This window comes from Monopterus albus, unplaced genomic scaffold, assembly GCF_001952655.1.
Source record: "Monopterus albus unplaced genomic scaffold, M_albus_1.0 scaffold273.1, whole genome shotgun sequence".
In the NCBI taxonomy this organism is placed as follows: Eukaryota; Metazoa; Chordata; class Actinopteri; order Synbranchiformes; family Synbranchidae; genus Monopterus; species Monopterus albus.
In genome coordinates this window covers 240887-266483 of record NW_018128153.1, presented here as the reverse complement: position 1 = coordinate 266483, position 25597 = coordinate 240887, and the positions used below count along the sequence as shown (strand labels likewise).

The 25597-nt window shown below is 40.4% G+C and overlaps 2 protein-coding genes across 2 annotated transcripts in view; both read left to right on the top strand.

The window, feature by feature from the left end:
• The window catches only part of adcy9 (adenylate cyclase 9), a 34463-nt gene extending 26697 nt beyond the window's left edge, over window positions 1-7766 (top strand). The window contains exons 7-11 of the mRNA XM_020622130.1: window positions 1-205; window positions 2283-2442; window positions 2729-2871; window positions 2980-3003; window positions 3452-7766. The exon at window positions 1-205 is cut by the window's left edge and continues 1 nt beyond it. Of these exons, the coding sequence (XP_020477786.1) occupies window positions 1-205; window positions 2283-2442; window positions 2729-2871; window positions 2980-3003; window positions 3452-4760 (1841 nt within the window). The 3' untranslated portion in view covers window positions 4761-7766. The remainder of the gene's footprint in view (window positions 206-2282; window positions 2443-2728; window positions 2872-2979; window positions 3004-3451) is intronic.
• A 559-nt stretch (window positions 7767-8325) lies between these two features.
• The window catches only part of crebbpb (CREB binding lysine acetyltransferase b), a 34978-nt gene continuing 17706 nt past the window's right edge, over window positions 8326-25597 (top strand). The window contains exons 1-4 of the mRNA XM_020622122.1: window positions 8326-9142; window positions 16544-17169; window positions 21898-22059; window positions 23343-23595. Of these exons, the coding sequence (XP_020477778.1) occupies window positions 9058-9142; window positions 16544-17169; window positions 21898-22059; window positions 23343-23595 (1126 nt within the window). The 5' untranslated portion in view covers window positions 8326-9057. The remainder of the gene's footprint in view (window positions 9143-16543; window positions 17170-21897; window positions 22060-23342; window positions 23596-25597) is intronic.

Below are 25597 nucleotides of genomic sequence, written 5' to 3'. Positions count from 1 at the left end.
AGTCCAAAGCAGCAGTGCAGACATTTGCCAGCCCAACATTCAGTTCTTTCCTGGACATGTTGCTGTGCTGTTCAATATTTCTTGCTCTCTCCCTGGCCTGTTTCCTTCCACCGCTTGTCACCCAGCAGAGTCTGTCCACACCGGTGCTCATTGTGACAGCTGTAGCCGCCCTGCTGGAGGCTCTGGCTCTGCTCTTTGCTATACGGTGAGACACTGAATGTAGATTTGGGGTCTGAATCCACAAGGACTTGGGCTAGATCCAGCCTGCAAGAAAATGTCATAAGACCCCTCTCATGTTTAGAATGTATGGTCAGGCTAGAACCCTGTTAGAATTTTTCACTATTTTAATTTAGAGTAATCATTTCATTTAATGGCAAAATAACAACATAAAAATGGCCTCTGTATTTCAAATTTGACATTTCTCCTAATTGTGCAACTTGCCAAGATTAAAAGATAAAAATGCCTATTACTTAATATAAAGAGAGAGGCTTTGAAACTGTTTGGCGGTATAACAGTCTCAAGAGGGATGGACAGTGAATTGCTTCTTGTGGAGTTGAATGTAACAGCTTTTTGCCTCATTTGGAAGGAGAAAATGGAGACTCTTACATCAGGATACTCTTCATTGACTACAGCTCTGCCCTCAACACAGTTGTCCCCCACAAATTCACCCACAAACTGTCCACACTGGGTCTGCACCCTACCCTCTGTGACTGGCTCCCGGACTTTCTGACTGGCAGACCCCAGACTGTCAGGATTGGCAATAGGACTTCAGCCAGCATTGTTACGAACACTGGCACCCCACAGGGATGTGTCCTCAGTGCCATCCTCTACACCCTGTTCACCCACAACTGTGTCGCCACGACACTGCAATGATAGGTCGCATCACTGGCAGTGACGAAGCAGCCTACAGGAGAGAGGTAGCCAGTCTGGTGTCATGGTGCATGGACAATAATCTCAGCCTCAACACAGACAAGATGATGGTGGACATGAGGAAGGAGAGGAGAACTCATCAGCCACTGTTCATACGGGGGCTCGAAGTGGAGAGGGTGAGCAGCTTCAAATACCTGGGTTTCCACATCAGTGAGGACCTCACCTGGACACTTAACACCACACAGCTGGTCAAGAAGGCCCAACGGCGGCTGTACTTCCCGAGGAGGCTGATGAGGTTTGGCATGTCGCCTAGGATCCTCAGCAACTTCTACAGCTGCATCATTGAGAGCATCTTGACCAGCTACATCACTGTCTGGTACGGCAGCACTACTGCTATGGACTGCAAGCGCCTGCTGAGTGTAGTAAAGATACAGAGAAGATCACCAGGACTCCACTGCCCTCTCTGCAGAGTATTTACCACCGCAAGGTCTGCCTCCATCCTCAAGGACCCCACTCACCCCCAGCACGGATTGTTTATACCCTTACCCTCTGGTCGGAGGCTCAGAAGTGTGAAATGCAGGACCTCTAAACTGAAAAACTCTTTCTTTCCCTCTGCCATCAGACTCAAACAGCTGACTCAGGATCTACCTCATGCAATTCCATCTGTACTGTTTACATACTCATTTTGCACATGCATAATTGCACACTCACTGCTGAGTATTTGCACTCCATGGCTCCCACGTAGTATATATTCTCTATGCATTATATTGTGTCTTGTTGTATTTTTATTTGCTTCTTTCACTTGCTGCTTTAAAGTGCCTTAGATTTGTGATTTTACTGCCTATTTAGATTTGAGTTATTGCTCATCTACTTTATATTTCACTTGTATTGTGTGGCATTCATGTGGACGGCAAAGTAAGAATTTCATTGTACAGGGAAACACGCTTCCTAACTGTGCATATGACAAATAAACACGCTGACCTTTGACCTTGAAAGTTTCTACAGGATTATAATATTACAAAGTTGAAATGTGTTGTCGAAACACAGGATGTGTTAGGATTCTTAGTATAAATGATTATCACATTTTGTCAGTGGGCAAGTGCTTTTACTGCCTAATAGGAAAAACCGTGAGCACTGGTCTTACCTCACTGTTCTTAAAATGTAATCTATCGTATTAGATTTGTTGTAAATTATTAACCCATTTCACTCATACATTTGTCACTCAACATATTTAAACTATATTTGTGTTAGAAAAGTGTGTAGGCCTTTTTGCTCCAGGTGCCTTATTTCTTATATTCCTTTTCTGAATTACCCCTGCCAGATAATTAAATATCATTCTTAGTGATAAATTTTGACTCCCATCTCTCTCACTGTCCATTCTTCTGTCTCTGCTTCCTGGTTTTCCTCTCCAGGGTGGCTTTCTACCTGGACACCGTGCTGAACTGCACTCGAGTGCTGATGAGAGCAGTTTCAGGATGGATACCTCGTCACTTTATAGGAGCTGTTCTGGTGTCCCTTCCTGCTGTGGCTGTCTTCTCCCATGTCACCTGTGACATGCATCTCTCCATTCAGGTGGACGTTCAATTTTTTTTTATTTAAAAATGGATCACAAGGGTACCAAGTACTTGTAGTGTTATTTGGCTTCTGTCTTAATAGTAATAGCAAATTGTTTGCTGTTGTCAAATTGTCTACTCAGAATATGAGTTTTGTTCTAAATGTTCTAAATAACTTATGACCTTTAGTTGTATAGTATTTTAAAATAGCTTACAGTCTGTGTAAATTACAGTATCTTATAATCTACCAATGCTGGGGTCTTGTGACTAAAGAATATAGCTTTTTTCCCTATATTTTTTCACAGTTCACCATGTTCATTTGCTGTGCTGTCGTCATAGCTATCATTCAATACTGTAACTTCTGCCAACTCAGCTACTGGATACGTTCAACTCTAGCAACACTGGTGGGACTGGCACTGCTTTCCTTACTCTTCATTTCCCCCTGCAGGTATGACATGCCTGTTCACTGTGTAGACATTAATGAAAGGAAATAGAATTTACTGCCATATATTTATATATTAAAAATTCTGTGCTACTTGTGTTTCCTCTCTTCCAGTGTTACTAAGAGTTTGTTTTTCTGGTAAGTGCTTTGATTGTTTTTAGTGTCATCACTTCTACTTGCAGCTCTTGCAGTTCACACGACAAACACCTAAAACAAGTTTTTTTGAAAAAGCAAACAGTTTTTATATTATACCTTTATTTGATAGCCACAGGGAGGAGACAAAATGTGGAATAGCGAGATTGAAAGAAGGTAGCAGATCATGCATGGTTAGTGTCCCAAAACGAAGCCACTGGGGTGTCTCCAATTTACTTTTTTGACAGAATGTTTGCTTGCATGATGCACAAATACTGAATTTCTTAAGGTACATGCAACTTATGCCAAAAGATCCTATGGATACAACTAGTGACTTGCTGATATAAAATATTTTTGACATGCAAAATTTTTGTTCTAACCATTTACTTGTCTGTGTCCCTGCATTTGTTTCCTGCTCTTTGTCACTCTTTCTCTCTCTCCCTTTATCCACCAGGTCTATTTGGCAAAACAGCAGCAACAGCTCCATTGTCATGTCTGACAGCTCAGTGGACCGTGACCCACAGCCCCATCCGCAGGACCTGCTGGGCCCTGAGGTCTGTGTGGCCTTTTTCCTGCTCCTTCTCCTGGTCTGGTTCCTTAACCATGAACTTGAGGTTAGTTACCGCCTGCATTATCATGGCAACGTGGAGGCTGATCAACACCGCATCAAAATCCAGAACATGAGAGACCAAGCTGACTGGCTGCTTCGCAATATCATCCCCATCCATGTGGCAGAGCAGCTGAAGGTCACCCAGAGCTACTCCAAGAACCATGACAATGTGGGAGTAATATTTGCCAGTATTGTTAACTTCAGTGAGTTTTATGAAGAAAGCTATGAGGGAGGCAAAGAGTGCTATCGTGTCCTCAACGAACTAATTGGTGACTTTGATGAGCTGTTACGGAAGCCTACCTTCACGAACATTGAAAAGATCAAGACCATCGGTGCCACGTACATGGCAGCAGCAGGTCTCAATGCGCAGCAGTGTGCAGATGCAGCACATCCTCATGCCCACCTCCGTGCTCTTTTTGAATTTGCCCTAGAAATGATGCGCGTGGTGGATGACTTCAACAAGAACATGCTGGGATTTGGCTTCAAGCTTCGCATCGGATTCAATCACGGGCCCCTAACAGCAGGAGTGATTGGCACCACTAAGCTTCTCTACGATATTTGGGGCGACACAGTCAACATTGCCAGTCGCATGGATACAACAGGTGTGGAGTGTCGTGTCCAGGTCAGTGAGGAGAGCTATTGTGTGCTCAATGCCATGGATTATGAGTTTGATTACCGTGGCACAGTTAATGTCAAAGGCAAAGGTCAGATGAAGACTTACCTCTACCCTAAGAGCAGTGACAGTGGCCCTGTGCCACAGTACCAACTCTCAGTTTCACCAGAAATCAGGGCACAAGTAGATGGTAGCATTGGGCGCTCACCCACTGATGAAATTGCTAGCATGGTGCCAACAACCAGCATGAATGCAAGAAGCACCAGTACTATGGTACCCAGTGCCAGCGCTGGTTCTTCAACAACAAGGCTTAGTCATGAGAAAGAGGTAGGCGGTCATGAAAGATGCCTCTCTACAGAGATCTGTCATGCCAGAAGATCTATGTCTCACAGTGGTCTGACATCTATACCTGTTACCAGTCTTGAGGGACCTCTTTCTGCAAATAACAAACAGCTCATCATCTCATCCTCAGTCCAGCAAAACACACTCCAAAATTCAACAAAGGATGATTATGATGTTGGAGAGTTAACCAAACTTTAAGAATTTTCTACAAGGGCACTGTTATCCTTTACCCTTTAAGCTCTTGTTCCTGCCAGTTAGCATCTGTAGAATTGCTGTGCATTTGGTCCTACCAAAAGACCCATAGGCCTCATCTCTGCATTAGCCAGGCAGTGGGTTGTTTGTAGTGTAAATCTGATTGTCTGATATTATCAGTGGAGGGTGCTGGGCAGATCACAGAGAGAGTCAGACAGAAGAAATGGGTAAATGTGATGAGTGACTCTGAACATTCTCTTGCCTTCTAACAGATCCCATTGTGTCCCATTAACTTACTTGATTATCTTTACACTATTAATCTTGATTGTCTTTTAAGTGCCTTTAGAATAGACTAATGTGTAGACTAAGCCATTTTGAGTAAGAGAAGAATTATATACAAGGAAAACTGTAACCTTTTTTGGAAATTGCTTTTCTTTTGTTACAATTTTACTTTGTAAACTGCTATGATTGCTGTGATATTTTGCCTTTTATTCACAGAGGTCTGCAAGCTAATCCTGCATATGGAAAGTGCCACAATGTGAGCAGTGAAGGGAAATAATGTTGCTGCAATATATGTATTAGTAAAATCTGCACTAAAATGCAGTGTGAAAACCAGAAAACTTAATGAAAGGCAGAGCAGAGATTAATCAATACAGGCTAGAGGTGGACGGGGCCAAGGTGCATGTCGTATGAGTGCATTTGAATGCATACAGTGTGTGTGTGTGTGTCTCTGTGTAGTAATACAATCATGGTGGGTTTAATGAAGTGAGGTGTTTATGAATGACTCAGCTGAATTGGTGAAACTGCAGGATGACAAACAGATTAGGAACACAGCCCAAAAAATTCTTGTTTTCCTGTTGTGGCAGCTTTTTCATCTGGCCTTGGAATAATCTAGCACTTAATCAGCATGCTTGCAACAACAACACCATAGATAAGGCTAACTTCTACTAGTGTTTGTGTCCTTCCCCATGATCCAGGTTCTAAACACTCAAGCTGTGTTTAGTGTTAATGAGTATTTCAGTGTGAGGTATTGCTGTACGCTGTGAGTTTAGATCAATTAATGAAAACTACCCGAGTTTGTTATGGATTACACTGTGTTTTAATTGATAGTGCTTGTAAGATATGAATAATCAAAGTGGAATATCACAAATGAAGACTGAATTTGATCTTTTCACACGAATCTCCTTTCTCTGATTTCTGTGATTTGAATTACTAAATGCAAACAGCATGAAGTATTATCTGCTTCATTTTTGCAGTGGCATAAAACTTAATGTAATAGACCTATAAATGCAAAGATGGTGCACCAAATGTATTTCATATTAGATTTTTCACTCTTTTCTTTTTGACTTCATTGATTTCGTGCTAGTCCAATATGTCAGATAGGTAATGAAATCAAACAGATTAAACTGTACATTTCACTTATTATTGTTACAGTTTTTCTTTATTAGCGTGTTTCTTAGCAAAAGGATTGTGTGCTCAGAGGCAAAAACACATTACCATCAAATGCACACGAGTCTTAATTTTGACATTTAATAACCTGAACAGCAGATTAACAACCTCAGTTTTAAATTAGCATTTTATTCTTTTAAGTAATAATATTAAGTATTGCACAAAAACAAAGAGCCAGTTTGCCTTTTTTATCAAATAATTTAAAATTTAAACAATCCTAATAATTTGTTTTTCTTTGTGTGAAATTCACTTGTGCCTTTTAACTTTCAACTTGGAGTTGAACTTATCTTTTTGTTCACTGTCAGCTTTAAATTGCTTTTCATTTATAAGACTGACTATTTTACAAGCGCCTGTGATATGAGTATTTACTTTTGTGCTTAAAGCAAACTTAATTTTGATGGTCATAAAATTTGAGCAGTGCCTTTTCTTAATGTGTACAAATAAATGTAAACATACCAAACATTTTCTACAAAAATTGGCCTTATTGCAGTTTTTGAATTCCTTTTTGTTTGGCCTTGCATTTTGTACTGTATTTATTGCTCAGAAGGAGTTGTGGTTGTTTTAAATGCAATAAAAGTTAACCATAACTGGTCTGAAAGGTAAAACGATCTTTTCGCTTATGAGCACACAACCCTTGCACCAGCCCAAAATTTGTGTTTGATATACTAAAATAAAAGGGATGGTCAAGATAATATTTGTTATTATCCAGTGTTTAAAGTAATAAATCTGGAGTGTTCTGGTTTAGTCTTGTATTTGCGACAAACATGAACTATAAGATAAGGGTGTCAACTCAAATTTGATTGCCAACTCTTTTTTTTAACTTCAAAAGCTTTTCTGTTTATGTGCTTGGACTTATTGAGATGTAAGTGACATTCTAAACAGAATGACAAACTGACAAAATCTTGATGCCAAAGAATGTCATTACCATCTCGTGAATTTTCTTTGTATATTATGACTTCTCTCTTCCTTAATTTACAGATTGTGTTGTGCATGTTTAAGAAAGATAATTTATAATTTCACCCACATTTGACATTTGCACAAGGCATTCAGTTTTTATGTACAGTACCTTTATACTATATAGTATCTGAGCATTTTTTATTATTTCTATAAATGCATGTACTAGAGTATTAAATATAAAAAACGGAATAATTTTAACAGTGTTTGAAAAATGTGTGTTGTGTTTGCCTGCATGTGTGTAAAATTTATGGGGATTTGTAAAACTGTGTGGTTGTATGGGATGCTCTAAACTTAGCCCTTTTTTCAACTTTATCATCTCAAGATCTCTGACATGCTAGGATAATAATGTTTCAATCCATACAGGTTTTCTTTTTCTTTCAAACTGGCTAAATAAAATTGGTGAAACTGCAGGTAGGAAGTATTTCTATGACCTGCTACAGTCAAGCTTAATGAATTGTTGCCTTCAATGGAAATGATTTTGTATATAGCATGCTAATAGGTATGCAAGTAAAGGTTAAAAATGAATAAAATCAGTTGCTGGGAATTGTTGTCCTGTTGAATTTATAGCTTATACCCTACATCCAGTTCTTTATTTACCAGTGGTGGATAGTATGTACATGTTTTCATGTACATCTTAAGTAGCCATCAGTGTTGAGATACTTGTATTTCTAATTTTTGCTGTTTTAGTGTTGTATAAAACGGAAAACTGACATTTTGTTTATATTGTGTTGTCTCTGTTTGAAGTATGAAATATAACTTTTTCACACTAAACAGAAACACTGAAGAGTAGCCTGCTTCTACTTTGAAAACAACTTGTTTCAAGTTCCCAATGACTGCATGGGGTACAGGCAGGTTGTTCATACATTTTCATATTCACAACATAAAAAGTAATCATAGCCTAATACCTCAAAATGACTCGAATAAATTTCTTTCCACCAGCAGTAATGTAATGGGAATAAAGAAATTGTATAGGAGCTGTAGGACTTAAAAGTATTGCTATTTACATATTAACCTTCAGAATACATTTTTTTAAGTATAGTCTTTTTGTGGAAGAGATGTTTTTGCAAAGTTTGAAGCAGGCAGAACACCGTAAATGTATATTTTTGTGGTTATTCTACACTAGTCTGAAGGAAACTTCATGTACGTCCACATGACGCACGAGCATTATTTTTAAAAACCGATCGGAGCTTTTCACCCTGGGCTGAAACGGCTTTTTTCGTGCAGAAAATCGAAGAGGTGGTTCTTCCGATGAGAATTAATGCAAATATATGAAGGTTACATGGGTTTTGGTCGCCTTGAAAGCCCACGGTATATTTGATTTCCCTTTTAGAGAGCTCCGCTTCTCGCCGTATCTCCGTCCCGAGACGCTGTATTTACCGGGAGACAGCGACGAGAAAAATAATTCACTTCATAGAAAATATTTTTCGAATTTTGCTCTTTTTATTTCAGCCCAAAATTGATTTTAGGGTTGCTCATTTCGACTGCGAAAAAATGATTCTGTACAGATGTGAAACCGGCGATCTGTGGAGAACGGGATTTGCTTACGCTTTGTGTAATATTTTATGATTGAAATTTATTTATTTATCTCGAACATAAATAATTTTTGGACGTAATTATTAAGAATAATTATGTGGGTGTTGGGTGTTGGATTATCATGGGGTGATCTTCGACGGCGAAGCGTGGCGCTGTTGCCTTTCTTTTGAAATCCTTTCTCCAGGCAGCATTTCGCCAGTCTGCCAGGCAAAGAAGAAGAAGAAAAACATTTAAATAGCTCTTTTACGCGCAAAATAGGAAAGGTTACCAGTTGTTACGAGTCAAAGACCGACAAGTTGGAGCGATCCTGCTGTTATTTTCCTGCATCATCATCATCATTCATTCATAATATTAGCCGACCAGGATGGCTGACAATCTGCTGGATGTCGGACCCCCCACTGCAAAGCGACCCAAGCTCAATTCCCCTCTCTCAGGATCAGATGGCCCAGGTAAGGATAGCAAAGGTTCAACATCTGTAATGTTAGATTACGCATTGGAAGGATGTGCCACTTTGCAATAAGATTTGAGTTTGTTAGACCTAAACACTCAGTCCTGCTTTAAGAGTCTGGATGTATGCACCTTTAGGAAAAGAGTTACGGAAGTAAACCCATGCACCTAAGCAGGGCTGTGCAAAAATCACAAGGAAAATATACATTAAGTTTCTATAGGATTGTTTGATCGATTCCACAAGTGACTAAACATACCATAAATTTCGGTTTGCGTAAAAAAGGGTGCAGACTCACTGCCTCTTCATCAGTTGAAAATTGCAGTTGCTCAGGAGATAAAGTTTGCACCCAACCTTCCAGTCTCCCAGTGTTCAAACTCTAGGTTTTGTATGTGGTTAATGGTTGAGACAGAAGTATGGTAAATTACAGGAATGTTTATGTTAGTTTGTTTTTGTTATGATGAGTTTAGTTTTATTTACTGTATAATTGATTTGTTCATCAGGACAGAGTCGTACAGATCCTCAGCACCAGAGAAATTTTACTAAGGCGATTTTGTTATTGTAGTTATAAACTGCTGTGTCTGTCCAGAAGAGAGCCAACCTGGGCATGTAACAGGTGCATCTGGGGGAGTCTTCATTTGGCTGTGCAGTCACATTGTGTGTGTGTATGTGTGTGTGTGTATGTATACACTATACAAAAACTGAGTATATCCTTGTATGATTAAATTTAAATGTTAAATTATAATTGTATTATTTTTTTGTAAGGTACATATAGTTAAATTGGTCTTATGGTAGATAGACTACATTGATAATGCAGGCCCCAAAGTACAACCTCTGTGTAGCAAGAGTGAGTGCACCTGTGATCATCACTGCAACAAAAATGATAAACGTCTGCAATTTCCAGTTGCGGGTGGTTGCATGAGCAGGGTTATAAAAGAACCTGTAATCGCCACAGCTTTTTAAGTTTACATTAATATAAAGCAGAGAAAAGGAAAAATCTGAGATGCTGGAAAAATTGATACCTGAAAAAAGGTGACATTATTTTTCTTTGGGGGGAAAAAAAACCCATGATGAATTTGACTTTTTTCTGGCAATTTTTTTTTAAGACCATCCACTAAGAGCTGAAAACTTCTTAGTGAGCTTCCTCCTCTGTTACTGCAGAAACATGTTTTTCCACTTAAATTGCTTTGTTTTGAATTACAAAGGCTGAAAAACAATGGTGTGAGCACTGTTGGGCACCACTTTCACTATGCTCAGAAGAAGAAGCTTTATTTTATTCTAACATTGTGACACACACAACGAAGTTTTGTTTGGAGCCAAGGGCCCCAGGCTGCTGCATGCATACGCGCTGCCATCACAGGCAACTTGGGGGGTTCAGTGTCTTACCCAAGGACACTTCGACATGTGGATTGCAGGCACTGAGATTCGAACCTTCAACCTTCCGGTTGGGAGACAGCATCAGGTCTAGGATCCATTCAAAACTTTACCCATTTTTGTTGGTATCTGTTAGGGCTGCCCCCAGATTGTCTCCCTAATTCTCAATACTGTGAAAGGTGGGAATTCCCATTGCAATGGGACAATGTCCAATACATGGATGTTCATTAAGGTGGGATCTATTTAGCAAATTGCAGAACAAGGAGAAAAGGACAACAAAACCTACTAGGACAGGCCACATAAAGGTGGGATTTGTACTTTATTAGAAGTGTTTTCAAACATTGTGATCCACTTTTAGAAGTCAAAAGAGTGCTTCGACAATGTGGCTGGTTTTTGCATAACTTAATGTTATGTACATCCTGTTTGTTTACCCATCTCTGTTAGAGTGCAGCACACAGCCATTTACTGACTGTTTCTGCAACATGCATCCATCTGATTGGGACCAGGGAGCTAACAAAAATGCACTGGGAAAACATTTCAATGAAGAATTATAAATAAGAGAAATCATTCACAGGACAAGCTGGCACACATCATGTGGTAAACCTGGCTATAACCACGTCTCAGAAGAAAGAAAATGCCTATACGTGAGAGCACTGTTTCAACAAAGATATACGTCTGTTTTGTTATTATAACAAATCCATATGGCAGCCTGACATTTTTTATCTTCAATTTAAATAGGTCACTACTTAAATATTGCATCTTATGCATCTGTTTTTTTATTCATTTTTAAATGCTCAGAAATACAGTATGTTCCCTATACTTTTTTGCATTTAAATACAGATGTTAATGTGGTTGAAATCATCATGTGGTCAAATTTTCTGACAGACTAGGCTGTATATTTATTGAAATAGAAAGAAAAAGAATGAATAGTCACACTGAAGAGCCAACTGACAAATTTCTTAGTCGGGTGTAGCCCTAATATTTCTTATGCAGGAGCATAACACTAGCACCAGGCACTGACTGTCTAATTTCAGAAAGGTTAGTTATGGGATTGCACCTCTGCAGCTGTCTCTTAACTCTTGTCCTCCAGAAAGTACATAGAGGCCAGAGCAGTGGCGATAGGTAGGACACATCTGTCTGCCCTTTTAGAAGTTCCTTTGTTTTGTCTGTCTTAAACTTCTGTGAGTGGCTGCATTATTTTGCTACTGACAGTCCTCAGTCTTCAGCCAAGGTAGTCCATCTTCTCAGAGGGGTGGCGGGAGCCTTCGTTGGGCAATAAAGCAGCCCAAAACCGGGCCTCTTCCCCCGCTGCTGCCAGAAGCCATTCCGTCTGACTTGACACACAAAAACACATATTCAGAATGACATTGCACAGTGTCTCTTGTAGACCTGCTGCCTTTGAAGTCCTAGATGTGGCTCATGCTCATAAATACACTGAATAGATTTGAAGTGCCAGGCTGCAGAGGGTAAGTGCAGACACAGATCTGTGAGGAACCTGTAGTTTGCAGCCTTGCTCCTCTATGGTGTCTTTTTCTTCTGTCCTTGGTTTTGTTGAGTTGGAAATGTAAGCGGATGAAGTCTTATCAGTGAGTCTGTGTGTAGAACAAATTTGCAAAATTAATACATTTTTTCATTGTTTTTACACCGTACATGGCTATTGGTGTATAATTGATGTGCAGTCTAAAGGCATGGTTCAATCAGACTCGACTGGTCATCCTGGTTACCCTAAATGTTCAAGTCTGAATTTCTCATCTATCCCTAAAAATGGATGTACTGGGAATAATGTTGAAATTGCACTAAAAATTTACTTGCATTTCAAAGAGGAGCATTTAGACCATGGATAGATTGCTTTCAGTATAAAAATATTTCAGTCCAGTAAAATCAGTGTTATTTAAATCTAAACAAAGAGTGTTCAGTAGTGATTAAATTGTAAAATTCAGTAACTCAAATAATAATTATTTGCTTCCATAGATGTATTATCACTATATACTTCAATGGGTTTGTTTTGTTTTTAGTAAAGCCTTTCTGTTGCTGCTGGTCTGACATATAGCAAAGATGTTTCCCATTGCCACATCACACCATTGCACACAGCCACAGATTAGCAGCCAGTCTTTGATATTTATGTTAATATGTGACAGTTTTTATGGTACTCGAGTCTTGTGTCTGTGTTGTGCCTTTGGCCACAGGCCAGTGTCAGGTTTGTTTTGAGTGGGTGTGTCAGTGCCCGATGTTAGAAATGGGCAGCCACCTTCCAGCCCTACTGCTCACCTTGCAGGGTTTCCTCCTTTTCTGTTTAACCAGGGTTACAACCGCTGGGTGAACTTTATACAGCTGTGTCAGCTTTAATACACATTCACATTTAGTCAGGCGTTAAAATGTTGCCTTGCAGCAGTGTACCAAATCAGAATCATCTGATGTTTGTTTGAGCATACAGGAATTTGACTCTGATACAGAGGCTCTCAATGTGTTTTAAAAGCAACAAGAATAGAACATGTTGAGAATACAAATAAAAAGTAGAGCAATAAAACATTTGAATAAGAATAAACAGTGTGTGCATTCAAATAGGAAATGTGTACAATCCAAATAGGAAAAGAATGAGAGGAAAAGAGAGACATCTTTTATATGTACATCTATATACAGAAGAGCTTTCAGACTCATATATATACAATTTATTGTATATCAGATGATTCCCTGAATCTACTGACTAATGTCTTAGTTAAGATAGAACTGATTGAGAAGATGACAAGGGTGTGTGGCACTGGGTGCCATTAGGATCTGCCCTGCATCTCTCTGCACACCTGATCTGTTCCTCCCTCTGCTTCTGACTTTTGTATGTTACGTATTCGCATGATACTAATATCCTGAGGAATGAGAGTGAGCAGTTTCATTCATTCTCATCTTTGTTTCCCACATGTTTTTCTTGTCCATGTCATTGAATGGCTCAGACTTTCATAGCAGCAAATGACTGCAGGTCCAATTTTACAGGTGTAGGGTGCCACTAACTTTGAGCACCTGTAAGTCATCACAGCTCTTCTTATAAAGCACCATCCTGGGCTCATTTCCCATAAATGTGGCTGTTGTGGCTCTATGGGTCATGCTAACATTTTATTAGCCACTTCCATTGTAGAGACTGGGGAAAGCAAAGACTACTGTGTATATCAGACTACCATTGTGATCCACCTTCAGCTTTCCAAATAAATGTGACATAGGCAGGTTTGTGCAAGTCCTTGTTTCCCCGAATCTCCAGGAAAGAAGTGTTGAATGTAAAGTTAGCATGACCCATACAGCCATATTCATGGAAAACACACCAGTTTGTCATAAACCGGGATCATGCAGTGATGTGAGCTGTGTATGGTGAGAAAATGTAAACCATATTTTTAAAATTTTAATAATTCTCTTAATGTCAAGCAGCCTAACAAATCACAAAAAGGGTAATGCAAACTGTTGTCAACAGTTAGGATTTCATTCAATTATGAAAAACCATTGTGAGTATGTAAATAGCCATCGTTCACTTGAGCAATATGGCCACATGCATGAAAGAAACACCTTTATGCGGTCTGTAATTGAGGCCCTAACTTGGTGTTTTCCCATATCAGCCTCGGCACAGCTTTGTAGTCTTTGGGTTTGTCTTGTGTATTTATTGTGTTTTAAGACTTTGATAAACAAGTGTAAGGTCTCTTGGTAGTAGTACTATGAATACTGTTACAGTTTGGCCCAGGAAATGTGACAAGGAGTCTGTGACTCCTGCTTTCTTTGAAGATGGTGGGTGTGCATCTTACTCTTCCACTCTCCAGCGCTCTCTCTCTGACTTTGGTAGGGCAGCAGCAGCCTGTTGTGCAGCATGTTATTTTCTCACAGTCTGAAGAGTGTAGGACCTTCATGTGACTGCTGAAAAGCTTTGGGTGAATTATGACTGGGAGAATCATTGTCCACTTCAGGTGAGAATAATGTGAGTGGACATTTAGACCGATCAGGTAACAATGCAACTTCCTGCTGTAGGGGCTGTGTTGGTCGGGGGTGAGGGGTTGCAGAGGGAGTTTTGTAGGTGTGTATATACGGCCATGTTATGACGAGTCAATATGAGTGGCTTCATTCACGTTTCCAAGCCATGAGTTTCCATTGTGTTTTGGTTAGTTATGCTGCAAATGTCGCCTACTCTACCTTGGCATCAAGTTTAACACCAGTGTGTCGGTACTGATAGATAAAGAAAAACAGAGTCTGACATCTAGTACTAACGAAAAGGCATGGCGTGTTGTTATTGTGTTAACTGTGGCCCAATTTCAACGGTGAATAGCATTGAATGCTTATTCTAACAGGGTAAACAAAAGTTTTCTTTCTGTCGGCGTCCATGTTCCGATCGTCCCTTGTTCACTGTCCAGTGTGGTGAAAGTTGAACCAGATTCACGCTTTTCACCACACGCAGTTGCATCATTTGGCTGGAGCCCCCTGCAGTGGTGGTGCCAGCTGCGGAGAATGCAATCCCCCAATAGAAATAAATGGGGAGAGCTGCATTTTTTGACACCTTTGACACTCATCCTGAATGTGGCCTGACTCAAGTTCGGGAATCTCTGATTAGTGGATGCTTCTGTTGCCACTACTTGACATATGATTGCTTGAAACTAGGTATGCTCAACATGTCCTTGTTCTGTGATGAACAAATTCAAATCATGCACTGTCTTTTGAAAAGAATCACCATGCCAAAGGCACTTTTTCTCTTTCAGCCAGACTCTTGGCTCCACTGCATCCTCTTCCTTATAAATTTGTATGATCTTATTATATTTGCTGAATAGGCCTCGGGAAAGAAACAGGTGCTTGTTCTCAGCCATGCATCATAAATGTCTGAGACTTTTTGCTTAACCTTAAGGACTAACAACTTGGGCATTTCATTTAAAGCCTGTGGTTGTAATATTTTAAGCTCAAATTGAATGACACCTTATTGTGACATGTGCAGGATTCCTCTAGAACCCTAATAACACCTTAACAAGACACCAGGCTAGGTGTGTTTGGCATTGTGGGTGCTGGTAAAACCTTTATTGTCTGACATACACAGGTACACTCAAACCCTCATGTGAAGGACATTGGCAGAGATGCATTATATGGACTATAACCTTCATTAGTGGTTTGTGTGTTAGGTGTGCATGCTTACTTTGTTCTGCACAGGCACAGGAGTGCTCTAAGCTACAGAGCAAAAGCTTTTCATTTGTACCATTTTATTTTTTACTAGCCCCCAGTGTTACTCTATACATAAAGCAAGGACAGAACTACTTGATTGCTATTTTGTACACATGCACAATACACCAAACAAGTAAGGTTATTTCAAACTACTTTGTCCATTCAATCTAATTGTCTTTGTATAGAATAAGATAATAAAAATCTGCCCCCAAGATACAAGAAGCTGATGTCTTGTGGTGCTGTGACAGTGCCACATTTGTCACATTGTTGTCTTCAACTTGTAATTTTATTTTTACCTGCTACAATCGTTTATATTTTGCTTCATATGACCAATATACCTCTGAGTACAGTGTGCAGTTCTAACTAAAGAAATGAAGTTTCAGTGGAGTTATAATTTCACTACAAGAGTGGGTAGGCCTATAACAAAGCATAGACTAGGCTGGCTGATGATACCTGATAATCCATATTATGATATAAATGAATTTTTTTATACAGCTGTGTCTAAGATTGTCTGTTCTCCCAGTGGAATTCTTGTTAATTCCTCTGTAGTGCTGTTTCATATGCTGAATCCTGACAAATAGTTTCTGAGACTGGTGTTGATATTTGATGTCTCTTAATAATATATCCACCAAAAATGGATTGAAAATCAGCCTTTATCTTTTGCTTAAAGTCCAGTGTTAGATCAGGCTTGTATAATTGGTGCTTCATTGGATTATTTTGATGATTGATGTGATTATTGACCCAATTCTCTCTTGAAACCTTTGTGCTTGGTAGTTAAGTAGTTTGATCTGTTACTTTGTTGAAAAGGATGTGTTAGTGATGATGGTTAATTCATATTCCTCTCTCTCTTTTGTTTTAGATCTTGTGTCTCTGTTTGACCTGGAAAATGACCTTCCAGATGAACTCATCCCCAATGGAGACCTGGGAATGGGAATGTCCTCTAATGGTGGCCCAGGTGGAGGCGGACCTGGTCTTAACTCCATTGTTCCTGATGCAGCTGCCAAACACAAGCAGCTGTCTGAGCTCCTGCGACCAGGAAGTTCCTCTGTCTTGGGAGGGGGTCTAAACTCTGCTGGCCCCCAACAGGGAGGCATGGTGGGAAGCCAGCTAGGTGCTGTCCTAGGTAAAAGCTCACTGGGGCAGGGCTCCCCCAGCCACCAGTCTCCCCAGGCCCAGAAAGGAAGTGTTGCTGGACAAGGCAATGGAGGTGCAGGCATGGCCTTTAACCAGGCCATGTTGAACAGTGGGCAGGCTCATGGGGTCATGAGCCAAACGGGACAGGTGATGAACGGGGCTCTGGGACCGGCAGGCCGGGGAAGACCTGGGCCTGGCATGCAGTATCAGACCCAAGGCATGCAGGGGGCACAAGTGGGTGCTGGACCTGGTGTTGGAGGCAGTGTGCTGGCAGAAACACTCACCCAAGGAGGGCCACAGTTGGGTGCACACAACACATTGAATGCTCAGCAAGCTGGAAACCTGAATAAGGTAAGGTTCAAATTTCAGCTTGATTAGTCCCTCAAGTGAGGTAGTGTTTGCTCAGCAAAGTACAAGAAGGCTACAGAGCATGAAAGATAATTTATTGAGGACATGTAACACTACCTACTGTAATGAATAAAACTGTCAAATGTTTGCATGTTAAGACTTGTTGTTTTGTCCACTTGCTGAAACAATAGCATGTGGCAAACTTAACAAATTTAACCTGTACCATTTTTCTTTATTTGTTTTAAGAAGTGGGCAGTGCTTTACTAAAGAACTGCCATACAAGTGGTTAGAAATAGCTTTGGTCCTAAAATGTAATAGGTTGTTGTTGACAAGCAATGGACTTCATGATTTTCTCATTTTCATTTCATCTTTTTATTCAGATGAGCATATAGAGTATATTATTTCTACTGCCTAGCCCTATTGCTGGCTTGTCATCGGTTATCAGTTGATCAGTTGTTCTTCCTGGGTCTGCTGGAGAGAGCAGACAATCAGCAGAGGGGCTTGAATCTGCAGTCAAGTGAATCAGTCTTTGTGGGTATAATCTGAGAATGTCATACCAGATAATGGCTGATGTGGTTATTAAAGCATTCCTATGCTTCATTAATCTGAGAATGAGTACAAACAATATTAATACAACAAGCGCATTTGTGTTGGGATACTGCTACAAAATTAATCTCTATTAGTTTTGTTTATGAATGAAACATAATTTCCAGTATGTGCTGCTGGTTGTATTTCTATGTGAAAATCTTGCACAGACTTTGAAGTGCTCATTGTGAGAAAATGTTTCCCCTCTGTGTATGAGAGACTTGAGGCTTTGTGGTTTGACAGGAAACCAAGGTTAAACCAGAAAGCAAGTTCTCTCTAACATGATTTGAACAGACGTCACCACATGAAACAAGCCCCTCCTGCACTCATTTCCCATACAGACATGTATACCTTAATGTCTAAATTCTTGTACGAAGATTGCTCTGTGTGTACCTGTGTATAGAATGGCCTTACAGTGCATTGAGATGACAGGTATTTGAAAGGAAGAGATGGGGAAAGGGAGACAGATTTGAACCTGGTTATGAGTAATGAGTATTTGTTAGTCTGTGGCTGGAAGATAAAATGACAGTGACAATGAAAATGTGCTGGAGTGATGGGTTGACCGAGCACGTGACATGTAATCGGCTCCATTATTACTCAGTGTCATGAATAAAACTGATTTCTCTTGACTACATGGGACATATTGAGACCCTTTGCTCTGGCACTCCAAATTGTAGTCAGACGCATCCTGTTTGCCTTAATTATCACTGAAATGTCTTGAACTTGTTGGAAGTCCACCTGTAAATTGGATTGATTGGACATGGAAGGCACACCCTGAGCGTGCTATATAGTCAATACACTGACACACTCCGTATCCATATGCCACTACATAATGTTGAACACACTATATAGTGAGTAGAGTGATTTGGGACGAAGCCTCAGGCAACGGTTCACTTCATTAACGCAATAACCTGAAGCATGCAGCCAAGACAACACTGAGTGGCTTCAGGTCAAGTTTCTGACTGTCCTTGAGTGGACTGGACAAAGCCCAGACTTAAACCTCACAGAACATCTGTGGACAGGCCTGAAGATGGCAGTTTGGATGCTTCCCATTCAGAAAGACAACACTTGAGAGGATGTGCCAGGAAGAATGGGATAAAATGGATAAACTGTCCAAATCCTGGTGCACAAAGCTTGTAGAGACTTACTCGAAGTGACTTGGAGCTGCAATTAGCATCAGAAGCTTTGTCAAAGTGCAGAATTAAGAGCCTGAATACTTTTCAAGTTTTGATTTTTAATACATTTGCAAATTTAATGCACTTGGTCATATGGATTTATTGGCTGCAGATTGATTGGCAGCAATAGAAATTTGATCCATTTAAAATGAAATCTACAGCCCAAACTATGCATAAAGTGAAGGGGTCTTTGTGGTGCACCTGTATGAATCTGTTGCACCAGAGCTTGTATATTGCATGTAAATTACTATGTTTATGAGCAAATTGCTTGATTTGTAGTTTCTTTGCATGTCACAGCATCTAATTACTAGTTTTTTTTGTAATAGTTTGCTTTTAACTATGAAGAATCATCAGTTTGAATAGGAAAAAAATCAAGTAGATATTTTCAAATTAAAGGTCAGAGCCAGGGATACCTGCAGAAAGGTACGGGGAAAGAGGAGACACCAGGTTAGTGATAGTGGAATATAGACACATGGAGAGAGAGGAGAGGAGCTCATAGCATCAAGGGGGGAGCAGTCTGGGCCTATAGCAGGATAACTAAGGGAAGGTTCAGGGTCATCTGAGCCAGCTAACTATAAGCTTTATCAAAAAGGAAAGTCTTAAGTCTAAGGTAGAGAAGGTGTCTGTCTCTCAAACTGAGACTGGGAGCAGGTTCCAAAGGAGAGGGGCCTGATAGCTAAAGGTTCTGCCTCCCATTCTACTTCTGTAGACTCTGGGAACCATAAGACCTGCACTCTGAGCAAAGTGCTCTGTTAGGATGATGCGACACTATGAGGTCTTAAAGATGCAATGGAGCTTTGTATGTTGGGAGAAAAGTTTTAAATTCTATTCTGGATTTTACAGGGAGTCACTGGAGAGAAGCAAATTCTTGCTAGTTCCTGTCAGTACTCTGGCATTTAGAAGTGAGAAATTACAGGTCATCCAAGCCTTTATGTATTTACGACAGGCTAGAAGTTTGACCAATTGATCTGATTGAGACTAAGATGACAAGGATGCTTGGAGAATAATGTGATATTTTTAGGATTTTCAGATATTTTGATTCCCTTTGTTTCTCTTCTTTTTCAGTGGTAAAGTTTGTCATTTCTTGTATTCACTCTGCTTTCCATTTTCTTTCTTTTCTCTGGTGTGCTGTTTTTCTGTGGGCCTCTAGCCTTTGATAATGGAGTCGTAAATCATGTTTAGTGGAGCTGGCTTGTGTGTTCTTGTTGAGGTGGGGGAAGCAGGGTGGAGAAAGAAATTGAAGAGGGGAAAAGAGACATGCCCAGAGGCGGGGATACACTGGAGACTTCCTGTGTGACAGTGCTGTCCTCTAACCTCTGACACTCCTCGGTAATAAGCGCAGAGCACCAAGTGGGAGAACTCGTGTGAATGGGAGGGAGGCAGCAGGCAAGCATCTGTGTGTTTCTGTGTATCGGAGGGGGAGGGGCAGGCAGCAGTGCTTTGCTCAGCTGTTGAGCAAGCTTGTCTTTCTCTGTCTTCTCCTGTTTTACTCTCCCTGCTGGGCTGGGCTTGCTCTGTCTGCTTGAGCACTGCTGGCAGTGGGGAAGTGCCGCGAAGCAAGCAGGCTGCTGCTTTAGCCACTGTGAAGAAAGGAAGGCAAAGGCAGCAGACAGATGCATGCTGAGGCCGTCGGACAGCTGGAAATAAATTGCTTCTGGATGAACTAACGGGAAAGCTAAATAGTCCCTTTCCAGGACCAATATTAAAATAACAAAAATGCATTTCTACAGATTTTTATTCTGATTTGATGATGAATTTTATACTCTTATCAGTTGCGCTTCAAAGGATGATGAAGCACATTTATGCTTTTTTAAAAACACTTATTAGGTCATTTTCTGCTTTAAATAAATGGTCACAGTAGGTAGATGTCAAAGATTCCTCATATGTCATGATAGATGAGAAACAACATGCAACAGGTGCTTGGCTGGACACTAACTAGAGATGTTACAGTTTGTGGTTGATCCTTAAAGTGCCCCAGACGTTTTTGACAGCAGTCCCTCAGTTTTTTGCTTATTTGTGCATTAGAGGTACCTGGTCATCTCGATGAAGGCAGAATAGATGAAAACATTTGTGGAATGAAGCATACGTTGTGGCAGTAGAGCTGCATGACATATTTGCCTCTCTACCTTTCTCATTGTAGGACTGCTCAAGTTTTTGCCAGTCGGCTCTTCAGTGCGACCGTTAATTCTTTTTTAAATGAATATATTGCCTAGACTGTCAGAAAATCATCTGGCATGAATTTGACCACATGATGATTTTGGCCATTTTAACATCAGTACTTAAATGCAAAAGAGTGAGGAGAACATACTGTATGAGCGTTTAAAAATCAATAAAAGACAGCTGCATATGATGCAATATTTAAATCGCGACCTATTTAAATTGACAATGTAAAATGTCGGGCTACCATATGGATTTGGCAGAACGAGACTCATAGCACACTTGTATTTCTGTTGAAACAATGCTCTTACAGGCAATGTTTTCTTCTGAGATGTGGTTATAGCCTAGTTTACCAATAGGTTTCAGCTTCTCCTGTCGGTAAACCACAGTGCGTTGTCGCTCTGTGTTTGATGTGAGCCAGCTTGCATTGCGAATGATTCCTCTTATTTATAATTTTTGACTCATATGGTCTCCCAGCGCATTTTTTCTTAGCTTCTTAGTCCCGTTCGGATGGATACATGTCGTAGAAACAGTTGGTAAATGGCTGTGTGTTGCACTTTAATGGAGATGGGTAAACGAACTGGACTTGCATAACATTAGGTTATGCCAAACCAGCCACATTGTCGCGACACTCTTTTCTCTTGTAAAAGTAGACCACGATGTTTGAAAACAGTTCTAATAAAGAGTTAGAAACTGTTCCATAGGCTATCACACAGACTCAGAGGTGCAGTGGTAAAGGATCGATCTGCTGTGATGGCATAGTGCATGATATGCAAATCTCCTGACCACCCTTTGTCCTCTCTACTCACTATAGATGGGGATGTCGGGAGCTCAGTTTGGCCAGCAGTATGGTCAGACTGGGGTGCAGCAGATGGGGTCAGCGGGTGTCACCGCCCAACAACTCCAGAACAAGACAGTCCTTTCAAACAACCTGCCCCAATTCCCTGCTGACCTTAAGCTGACTGTGCCAAACATGGTGAGTGTCACTCAGACCTTACAAAAAGGTGTAAATTTGTTTCATCTCCTTTTTTGTTTTGGGTATTGTCTAGTGGAATTTGTATCCACTACATCAACATGTTGCACCTGGCAGCAAAAGGAATATACAATATAAAACAAAAACATAAATGTCCACACAGGCATGGATACTGTAACTCGGGGCAAATATTCTTTGAAATGGATGTGCTATTTTGTAGACATGGCTTGGGTTTCATCTGTTGACTTCGCACTCTATCTACCTTGCAGACATGAAGAGACATTCTGCAGCCATCAAAGTGTGCATTCTAGCTTCTCATAAAGGATAAAAGCATCCATTAATAGCCCTTTGTTTTCTTTGTATAATGTTAAGTGTTGAAATCAAAGCAAACACATTAATTTGGCTAACATCTTTGTGTCATCTTTATTTAAATGAGACTTACTAAGGGGTTCTTCTTGTACTTAAGACTTGACACTGTCTGTACTGGCTGTGCAGCAAAAGCAACTTCAGCCTAAATCTTTCCATTCCTTTTCATCTTGACGGAGACTAAAATAAATTGTCACCAAACAGAATTTTGTGCTTAAACAAATAAACCTCAGAGGAAATACTGTGAAGTTTTCCAGTTAAAAACTTTCAGCTCTATAAGATGATTATAGTAAGTGCACCCTGACTGCCACGGATCAACCCTAATTTAAACAGTATTTAACATTTTGTAACATTCCCCATATACTGTAGATACTAAAATAAAAAATGAACTGCCTCTACTCGCAGTTAACGTCCAGTCCATCTCCAACCTGGATTAGCTTATTTGTTTGTGACATAGACCTTTTCTGTTGTTAAAAAGCTATTAATACTTGTCAAATGGCTGCACAGTGCACATGCATTATCATCACACAGTTTATCCAGTGTGACTGTTTTTCTTGATGGGACCATATAGTGCCAAAACAACAGAAGCAAAACAGAAAACAGTGGCATGAAATATTCCATTTTTTTAAATGACTACTCGAATATTCAAAAATCATTGCACATCATTACTTGACCCCTGACAGAGGACTTGTTAGAGACAATTGAAAAGTCACTTTTTTTTTGTTTTAAAAGTCAGTATATTTTGTTGTACTTTTGTCTATTTCTTTTCATACATCGCCCTGCTACATAAAGGTAGCCTGTAATTCATTATATTTATTGGTTTCTTCTTTGTTTTTGCTTTAAACCTGAAAGTATAAAATACGGACTGTCTGATATTCTCACCAGTGTCTAACCTGTGTGAGTTTGGCTCTCTATTGCAGTCACAGATGCAGCAGCACGTGGCATCAGTGGGCATGGTCCCTGTGGCTGGTGGCGTGGCAACAGGTCCGACGGCTGACCCTGAGAAACGCAAACTCATTCAGCAGCAGCTGGTCCTGCTGCTCCATGCGCACAAGTGCCAGCGGCGGGAGCAGGCCAACGGGGAGATGAGGGCCTGCACTTTGCCCCACTGCCGCACCATGAAGAACGTCCTCAACCACATGACCCACTGCCAGGCTGGCAAGTCCTGCCAGGGTGAGTGAAATTGATGACTGAGTGTGCTGGAATGAAAATTTTGCTTGGATCCAGATTTCTAATTGGCTGACCTCTGTTTGAGTGTGTGCACCTGTGACCACAAGGTGTTAAATATTTAAATGAATTAGCTAAAGCATACCTGCCTCTCATTTAAACATTTGTGTCTTGTTATGTTGTCTTGTTATAGGCAAATTTTTAAATCTATTTTATCAAGAGCTGGATCAAGAAATGGGATTAGTTAGACTTATACTGTGCACGTTGTGAGCAACTGTAATCAGAGTCTGTGATGTGGGCATAATGTCAGTTGCTTTACATACCACAGGAACAACACAGTAAAAACTGCTGTTTGGGTTCACCCTGCTGCCTTCACCTTCAGCAATTTGTATAACCCTATATGAATATTGTCCTCACTATAATTGTTCATTGATTGAAATTTACTTGAAGCTGATTAAGGAAGTTCCCTGAAATTTGCATACTCCTGTATAACACTAATCATCCAAACTGCTTAGTCGTTGACCTATAAAGCTAATGGCACTGGAGGAGTTGCGATTAAATGGCAGTGATTGGAGGTTAAACCTTTGTTGACAGTGTTTAAATGCAGTTTTAAAATAACAATAATACGCTTAAGCAACTGTGCTTTTTAATCAGTTTTGCTGTATTGTTTTGCACAATAAAAACCAGTAAGCTCTTTTTAGCTCTTGTATTGTAATGGTGCCACTTTAATCCCTTTGACTTGCTGAACCCCAAATGACCCTGTGATTGACAACATCAGCAAACATGAATTTAATCTTTTTTTCCAATGGCTGTCATCATAGTTGATTTGTTGTTTGACCTGGTGGAGAGCAGCTTCCTTCTGACAGTGAGGAGGTCAATCAAGGTTTATGAACTTTAAACTCTGGTGTTTATACCTTTTATGTGCTTAAAGTAAATGCAAGGGTGTGTTCATAGTTTTACAGCATGTAAAACCTGCACTGTAACAGCTGAGGTTTTATTTATTTATTTTTTGACTGTAATGTATTTTAAAGGTAGGGTTGGCAATACTGGAAAAAAACAGCAAAAGGAAGCTTGGTTTTGAAAACAGATGACTGAAGAAATCCCACCCTTTGATTCTGCCTTAGAAGTCTGGGCTTTTCTGTTGGGGGGAAGTAAAGAGTGAAGCCAGCTAAAGCTGGGCTTTATTCCATCTTGGTAACAAACACTGCATGTGGCCTTTGATGCCCAGTTAACTGCATTACAATCTTATCTATACACTCATAGCTGACTGCTTTGGGGCGGCTGTGGCTCAGGAGGTAGAGCGGGTCGTTTCCTAACCGGAGGATTAGCGGTTCAATTCCCGGCTTGTCCAGTCAACATGTCGAGGTGTCCTTGAGCAAGACACTGAACCCCCAGTTGCTCCTGGTGATGTCACCGGTGTGTGAATGCGTGAGTGCTTGGGAGTGCGAATGGGTGAATGGCCGAATAATGTGAAAGCGCCTTGAGTGTGCTGTAAAAGCATAGAAAGACCATTTACTATCTGGCTGCATGCAAAGGAGTCTGTTCCATGCGGCAGTCTTCTCACTCTCATACTGCTCACACTGCATGCAGGCAGCAATTTTTGGCCACAACAACATTATTTAGTCATGGCCAAAAATATTGGCACCCCTGCATTTCTGTCAGATCACCACTTCTCCCAAAAAATTGTTGCAATCACAAGTTGTTTGTATCTTTAGTTTGCACTGGAACAAGACAAAATCCTAATCTGATCTATTCCACACAGAACTCCAAAAATGGACTGGACAGAATTATTGACAACTTTTCAAAAAGAATCATATAGTTGTATTTCAAGCACGTGATGCTCCCTTAATTTGTTATGCAACTCGCCTGTAGTAATCAACAGGTACTGGCAATATAGAAATCACACTTGCAACTAGTTAAAATGGAGAAAGGTCAACTCAACCATTGTGTCGTGTGAACCACACTGAGCATGGAGAAAAGAAAGAAGAGCAAGGAATTGTCTGGGGAT